The following is an 8687-nucleotide window of genomic DNA, read 5'->3' as shown; positions in this document are numbered from 1 at the left end:
AGAAATAAGATTGAAGTTTCTTTATTACTACATATATTACACAAAGAATACAAATAATATTTTAACAAATTGTCATTTTTTATTATTAAAAAGATAACAAAATGACAGAATTTAGTAAGTTTTATAAATTACTTTAAAAAAAACATTAATTTTTATGATATATAAGTGTAAATAATTATAATTATAATTATAAAAAATTGTATTTTAATAATATACTATGTATTAAGTTTAAAGTTGTTTAATAAATTCAACGTTTTGAATTTTGAAAAACTAAGTTCAAATTCGTAATCAACGACCCCAAAAACCCCTTGATTTCATACCGAAATCCGTTAATTTTCTAAATTTTCGTCCGCCATATTGGATCCGCCATTTTGAATTTCAATTATTTTCAAAAGTAATAAAATTCTTCGCAGAAATTCAATTATTTTCAAAAATAATAAAACTCGATGCAGAATTTCAATTATTTTTAATACAATTTTAATCGAATTCCTCGAGAAATGTAATTATTCTTAAAAATTTTATTAAAATTCACGTCGGAAGCCAGATTTCAATGTTCAATCGAATAGCCGCAGCGCCATCAATGAATCTGGAGGAAATTTTAACTCCTTATCGCTGCGATAACCCTAAGTTTGTTAACCGTTCCCTTACTATATATTTTCCATTTTCAATGACACAACTCTGCTTCGAGCATCTTCGACTTTTGTCGTTCTTCAATTCGATATTCTCGGCTCAAGTTGGTTGTGTTGGCTCACAAAGTCTGTTTAGAGAGTAGGAAAAGAAAAAGGAAAGGAGAATGATATACATGCAGTTCTCTTAAACATATATATATATTTAAAAATCTAATCAGTGACAAATAAAAACACGCAGACCACACGTTCTCATGCTTTCTTGCTAGAAGGACCGGTTTGTCATTTATCCCTTTAAAAAAAAATTCGTTGTAGAAGCAAAACCCAAATTTTGTTTTGTCTATATATGTAAATTTTTGTTCATCATAAAAATTCTCTATTATAAGAAACTCCAGTTCCATTCTGATTTCTGATTTCTTTTTTAAGAATCTATATAATATAGATATAAACACATTATTTTCCATTCATACAATCATCTTTAAATTTGTCAATTTTCTGTGCATAATGCCAAATAAATTGACCTTGGACGATGTAAGTAGTACGCGCGCGTTCGAAAATTCGACGTGTCAGTGAAATTAAAAGAGAAAAAAATCGTTCATGTTTAATTTTTTTCAGTTTCCAATTTTAAATAGGATATCCAGTGTGAAATATAGAGACAAAGATGTCGTACTTAGGAAAATAAACAACATTATTCGTGATGGACCTGAAAAATTACAGGTTTGTAGGAAAAGTTTACTTTATTTTTAAATCACTTGTTAAAATTGAATTTGGCGAATATCATATTTAGAATTTTATATTATCTATATATATATATAAATGTTTGCTAGTGACGAAGGCGCTAATGACAGTTTATTGCAAAATTTACACTGTATTTTTGTCGCACTATACATTTATAGAGACAGTGATAGTTTCAAAGACAATTAGCAAGAGGTCGTTGTTGTCAAATTTAAAAAAAAAATTAACTAATAAAAATTTTAATTATTAATCTTCGCACTAATAAAAATGACAACATTAGAATGTGATTCTTTATAAAATTCAATTATTTATCAATTATTAAATTAAAATACTTTGAAAATTCGATTTGTTAAAAAGTTTTTAATGAAATAAATTCTTTAACAAATTTAATTATTTTCAGTTGAATTTCACAAAATTTCTAAATTTTTTTAAAATTTATTTACAATACTATATTATTTGAATCAGTGACTGATTTTTTACTATATCAAATTAATTATTTTAAACTAATTCAAATTTAGAGAACAGTTAGGGATTTTTTTATTAAAAGTACTGGTAAAAATTAAATTTTTAGAATTCATAAGAAAATTCTGAATTTTTGTTGTATTTTTTTGTTTGACTAATAAACTATGAAACTACCACAAATTTTAATACAAAACCTTGAAAAAATTTTTTTCTATTTTTGCAAGAATGAATTTTTTAATATATTTATTATTTAATTATTTCAAAAGTTTTCACGCAATTATCTTGATAAATAAAAAATTCTTCTCAGATATTCAATTATTTTTAAGAATTTTTAATAAAATCCTTTATAAAATTTAATAATTATTTGCAGAAATAACAATATTCATCACAAGCATTCAATTATTTTCAAAAGTAATAAAAAATATTTCGAAGAAATTCAATTATTTTCAAAAATTTTAACGTATATCTCGTCAAGAATTCAATTATCTTTATAAAAATTTCTAGTTATTCTTGAAGAAAGTAACATTTTTAAAGAAAAATATATATTTTTTTTTGTAATTTAAAGCCTTTAAAATGGAAAGTCTCTCAACTACTTTACATTCGTTAAGTAATAAATATTGCGGTTTTTACAAAAAATATCATTTGTTATAAAAAAAATGTTATAATCGAGAAAAATATTTCTAACATTGTTTATTAAAAATTGCCCTCGAGGAATCAAAGCGCAATTTTCTTTTATTATTATTTAAAGAAAAATTTAAATAAATTATTCTTATTCAGCATTTTTTTTTTATGAATTTACAAATAAATAAAAAAGTATGTAAATACTTTTTATCTTTCTGTAAATTTTTATCTTTCGTATTATTATTCAAAAATAAAAAATCACGCTTTCGATAGATAATTATCAGAAAAAAAAATAATCCACGTTAATTTATTTAAAAATACAAACAAAGGAAAATAATATTTATTTTTAATTTTTTTCCATCATTTCTAGCTTTTTACAGCATAATAACATTATACTTTATTATTTTTAAATCTAAAATCATTTACACAAGAAAAAGGTAACTTACGTTTAGTTTATCAATTTTATAAAATATGCACGTTGGGTGAAGTTCACAAGAATTATAATAATTTTCAAAGAAATATTTTTCTATTCAAAAAAATTTATATTGTTTCTTCATCAACAACTTCGTTGGCTTAAAATATTGTATTTTGATAAAAAAAAAAAATTTATTTGTCTTACAATTTTTGTTATTAAACGTTGTGAACTTCACCCCCCGTAAATTATAGAAATATAAATTTTATAATAATCTCAAATGTATTTTTGAATCCTATATAAAGAAGTAATTTACTTTTAGGTTGTCACGGATTTTGATTTAACTCTGACGAAGCAACACGTTGATGGGAAAGCTCATTTGAGCAGTTTTGGTAATTACGGAATTTTTATTTTTTAAATTTCCACCCACCCACCCCCCCCCCCCCCTTCCAAAAAATAAATTTGAAAACTTTTTAGTATAGTTTATTAATATTATTTATTATTATATTTGATTATAATAATTATCTTTATGTTTTATAATAATATTTTTATGTTATTGAATTTGAAATTTTTGAAAGTCTTAATTTCTATGAAAAAAAATAATAATTATTAAATATTTATTTAAAAATGAAGTTTTTGATATTTTCGAATAATTTAACAATTAAAGAAATTCGTAAAACAATTTTTTGTGTATTTAAAATCATTTTGCGAGTGGCAACCCTGGAAAGTTAGAAAAATTAAATAAAATTTTAGATTTTTTTATTGTCAATATCAGTTAAGATTGAGAATTACAAATTTTTTCTTTCTTTTCAAAGATTCTACTTTGTAATATCATAAATATAATATAGGTATAGGTATTATTTTCAGATACTTAATTATGTAAAGTTGACTTCGAAAAGCAAATAAAAACTGGTATTTTTGTGGTTAATATTCAACCGCGATAGATGACCGCACTTTTTTTACCTCAAGGTTTTTCTAATTAATTCTCTAATTTATATTCATTCTTTTTCAAAACAAAACGAAATAACAATTTTTTTGGTTTTTTTTTTTTTGAAAATTATTTTTAGTTAGTAATTTATTTTTTATGCCTCCAACATTTTTATTTATTATTACAATATTAAAGAAAGTACTCAAAAAAAAAACATTATAAAGAAATTTGTGAAATTTACACAAAACTTTGACCTTCACATTTATGTAACTTGATTAATAGCACTAGTATTTAATGCGTTCTCAGTTTCTCGATATCAGCGATTTGATAATATTTATTGTATGTACGCGACTATTTTCATCCTTAATAATAAACTACGGGAAAATTGCAACAGTAAAAAACAGAATAATGATTATCAATAATTATAACTATATCGCTATAGATTAATCGTTTATTTTTGAATATAAAAAATATGTATTTTTAAACATGTAATTTTCTTTTTCCAATGAAATGATAATTTAGTTTTTCTTTTGGGTAAATTATATTATTTAAAAAAAAAAAAAAAAAAAAAAAAAAAATGTAGTATAAAAGGAAAATTATTTATTATTTTAATTTTTTAACTTACTTATCTTGGAAATAAGTTTATAAAACAGTCATATATTTAAAAAATATTTTCATCTCAACTTAGTTTCTACCAAAAGCAAAAAAAAAAAAAAGGTGTTCATCATAACCTCAATTTTTCTTAATTTTAGATTGTTGAATGCTGAGTATTTTTAACCATTGCTTTAAAAGAAAAAAAAAACCTGTCATGTAGAATTTTTTTTCAAAACAGTGCGTTACTGCATTTTCAAAAATTTTTATTTTTAGAAAAGTGAGCAGATAAATTAAAATTTTATTTTTGACTATAGTTAACTATAGTTAAATATATATTACAAAAATTCAATTCAATTAAATAATTTTTATTATCTACTATTTTTAAAAAAAATGTTAGTAAAATTCCAGGCAAATATTTAATTATTTTCATAAAATAATAAAAATTTTACAAGAATTCAATATTATTTATATATTTCGTCACATTAATTCAATTATTTTCATAAATAATAAAATTTTTCAGGGATTCAATTATATTCGTAAAAAATAAAATTGTTTTTAGGAATTCAATTTATTCTTTTCATCTCTAGGAATTTACATATTTTAAAACACAATTTTCATAACATTTTTAGAAATTAAATCAATTATTTAAAAGGATTATAATAAAATTGTTCACTAGAATTCAATTATTTAAAAAAATAATAAGTGATTTTCACTATCTGTTTTAATAAAACTTTCCGAAAAAATTTAATTATTTAAACAAAATTTAATAAAATTCTACGCAAACCTTTAATTATTTTCATAAAATAATAAAAATTTCACAGGAACTCAATTATTTGAAAAATTTTTTATAAATTTCTTTGCAATTATTCAATTATTTTCATGAACAATAAAATATTTACAGGGATTCAATAATTTTCGTAAATAATAAAATGTAATTATTCTTAAAAATTTTATTAAAATTCGTCGAAAGAATTCAATTATTTAAAAATTTGTTGATAAAATTCTTAATGGGAATTTAATTTTAAGAAACATTCAATTATTTAATAAATTTTTTTTGTATTCAAATATTTAAATTCTATAGTAAAATTTTCTAATAAAAATTGATTTAAAAATTTTCAAAGAACTTCGCAAAAATTAAATATTGTTCAAAAATAATAAAATTCTTCTTAGCCATTCAATTATTTTCACAAATAATAAAACTTATCGCAGAATTTCAATTATTTTAAAAACAATTTTAAGCAAATTTCTCGAAAAATGTAGGTAATTATTCTTAAAAATTTTTATTAAAATTCGTCGAAAGAATTCAATTATTTAAAAATTTATGGATAAAATTCTTTATGAGAATTCAATTTTAAGAAAGATTCAATTATTCAATAAACTATTTATTTTTTTATTTAAATAATTGAATATAGAAGAATTTTAAAAAAATTTGATAATAGAATTCTTTCAAAGAATTTTATTATTTAGGAAAATAATTGAATTGTTTCGAAGAATTCATTAAAATTTTAGAATATAAATGAATTTTATGTTAATATATTAGAAAATTTAAATACTTTCGAGGAATTCTATTAAAACTGTTTTGAAAAAAATTGAATTTTTGCAAAGGATTTTACTATATTTATAAAAATAATTGAATTATTGCGAAGAATTTTACTATTTATTAAAATAATTCAAATGTTTCGAAGAATTTTATAGAAATCTAAAAAAAATAATTAAATTTTTTCGAGAAATTCAATTAAAGTTGTTTCGAAAAGTAATTGAATTTCTTTAAAGAATTTTATTAAAATTAATTATATTCAAAATAATTGAATTCATTACAAGAATTTTATTATGTTTTGAAAATAATTGAATTCTTTCAATTTTTTTTTTTTTGACGAATATATATTTAAAAATTGCATTGAAGGTAATTTAATTTTTATATCAAATTTTTTAAAAATATTCCGAGAATAATTGAATTATTTTTTAGAGAATTTTAAATTCTTTTTGAAATTGAATTTTTGTGGAAATTTTTGAAAATAATCAAATTCTTTCGTGTAATTTTATTTAAATTGGATTTAAAATAATTTAATTCCAACAAAGAATTTTAGTATATTTATAAAAAATAGTTGAATTTGTTTCGATGAATTTATTAATTAAAATTTTAGGAAATAATTGAAATTTATGGAAATATTTTTAAAATATTTAAATTCATCCAAGGAATTCAATTAAAATTGTTTTTGTAAATAATATTGAATTCCTGCAAAGAATTTTACTATTTTTTAAATTAGGTGAATTCTTGCGAAGAATTTCACTATTTATAAAAATAATTAAATTTTTTCGATAAGGATTTATTAAAATTGAAATGCAATTTATATTCATTAAATTAAAAACAAAATTGAATTTCAGGAATCTTCGCAAAATGCAAACAACTCCCTCCACAGTACGCGGAAATGGACACGCGAACCCATAAAAAATATAGACCAATAGAGACGGATCCGCATATTTCAATTAAGGATAAGACAGCAGCCATGGAGGAGTGGATGGAGATAAGCGAAGAATTCTTAAAGGGTTACGAATTTGATTCCTCTGAATTGGAGCAGGTTGCGGAAAAATATGGAACCGATTTACGTGAAGGAACAAAGAATTTAATGGATAAATTAAATTCAGCTAAAATTCCAGTTTTGGTATTTAGCGCCGGTCTTGGTGATGTTGTCGAGGCAATTTTAAGACATAATAACGTACTTCTGGATAATGTGGAGATTATTTCAAATTTTCTCAATTATTCGGGAAAAACATTAGACGGTTTCAAAGGGAAGAAGATTCACGTTTTTAATAAAAATGAAACCGTTTTAGAAAAAGAACATTTAAAACGATTGGAAAATAGGAAAAATATCATATTAATGGGAGACAGTGTCGGTGATACGACAATGTGCAACGGGATCAAAGATGTTGACAATGTCTTTAAAATAGGCTTTCTTTATCACGAAAATAATGAAATTGTGGAAAAGAGTTTAAAAGATTATATGGACGTTTTTGATGTTGTTCTCATTGACGATCAAACAATGGATTTACCGTGGTCTATACTCAAACGAATTATCTAATTTTTAAATGCGAAATTATCTCCCTCCTCCTACTCTATGTTTATAATTCTCCTTAATTTTGAAATTGTTTATTATTTCAAACACCGAAATTTAAAAATTCAAATTATTTAAAGCGATTCATTGATATACGATTTTAATAAGTTTTTTCTTCTTTTATTTCAAATTATTTTTTGAAACAAAATTTTTTAGTTTATATGCGAATTTTATAATTTGCAAGTACGCTTCAAATAATTGTCATTTTGTTTAGAAAAATAAGTTATCGATAAATGGTGATTTGTAAGAAAATAAATTTTTTTTAACAATTTACCATCACTGCCATAATGCGAGATTTGAAAAAAAAAGTCCACGAAAACAATTAAAATTTAACAAACGTAAAAAAATGGAAATTATTGCACATTTGCATAAAAGAAATGAAAGCTTCTCTTCTATTTGTTATTTAATTTTATTTCCCAATCTTTGAAGAAAATTTCCTACAAAGCTTGAAGAAATTTCGCACAAAATGAAAAAAAAAAAATGTTTGGAAATTATATCATTGATTTTCTCAGAGATAATAAATATATTTTGTGCAAAACAAAAAGCGTTGTTTTATTATTATTTTTTTTTTGCTCTCCGACTTTTGGTAAATTTGCGTATGTCTTTGGATTCTTCAAAATTATGTAATAGAATCGCAAACGAAAACAAAAAGTTTAATAAAATTGTAAAAAAACAACAAATAGAATGAGAATTTAATGGAAAAATGTTTTCTTAACATTGTAAAAAGGTATAAATAATAAATAAATTAGTTAATCTTTATAAGTTCGAGATTTTTTTTTATAAAACAAGGTAAATAAGAGGAAAATATTTGGACAATGATTAAAATATATTTACTCCAACGTTTCGAAATTTAAATGATTTCCTCCGAAGGGAAAATCTATAAAAAAATATACAAAATTAAAATAATTTTTTTTCTGAATTTAAATTATTTTCTCCAATTTTTAACAAAACTTAACTTCATCTCTGAATCAATTAATTTAAATAATTTTCCAAAAGTTCTTCTAGAATTCAATTATTTAAATACAAAAACTCAATTTTTTATGATAAATTGTAACTCTCCATAGTTTCTTCTTAAGTTATTTTTAAATAATTTTTGAAAGATAATAGTTTTTAAATTTTGAAAAATTTCCAAAACATTTAAAATTTGGTTTTATTTTTTAAAAATAATTAAAATTTTTGAAAAATATAAATAAAAT

General features: G+C 21.4%; 1 protein-coding gene across 1 annotated transcript; it reads left to right on the top strand.

Annotated features, from left to right (window-relative positions):
• The first annotated feature begins 709 nt into the window (after nt 1–709).
• Nucleotides 710–8035, top strand: LOC122505923 (7-methylguanosine phosphate-specific 5'-nucleotidase-like). Its single transcript, XM_043617807.1, has 4 exons — nt 710–1157; nt 1242–1343; nt 3179–3248; nt 6764–8035. Exons 1-4 carry the CDS (start codon nt 1131–1133, stop codon nt 7456–7458), a joined length of 894 nt encoding a protein of 297 aa, XP_043473742.1. The 5' UTR covers nt 710–1130; the 3' UTR covers nt 7459–8035.
• Nucleotides 8036–8687: the final 652 nt, after the last annotated feature.

Source organism: Leptopilina heterotoma, unplaced genomic scaffold, assembly GCF_015476425.1.
Source record: "Leptopilina heterotoma isolate Lh14 unplaced genomic scaffold, ASM1547642v1 Lhet_38, whole genome shotgun sequence".
NCBI lineage: Eukaryota > Metazoa > Arthropoda > Insecta > Hymenoptera > Figitidae > Leptopilina > Leptopilina heterotoma.
The sequence above is the reverse complement of the archived record's forward strand: the minus strand, read 5'-3'. Positions and strand labels throughout refer to the sequence as shown.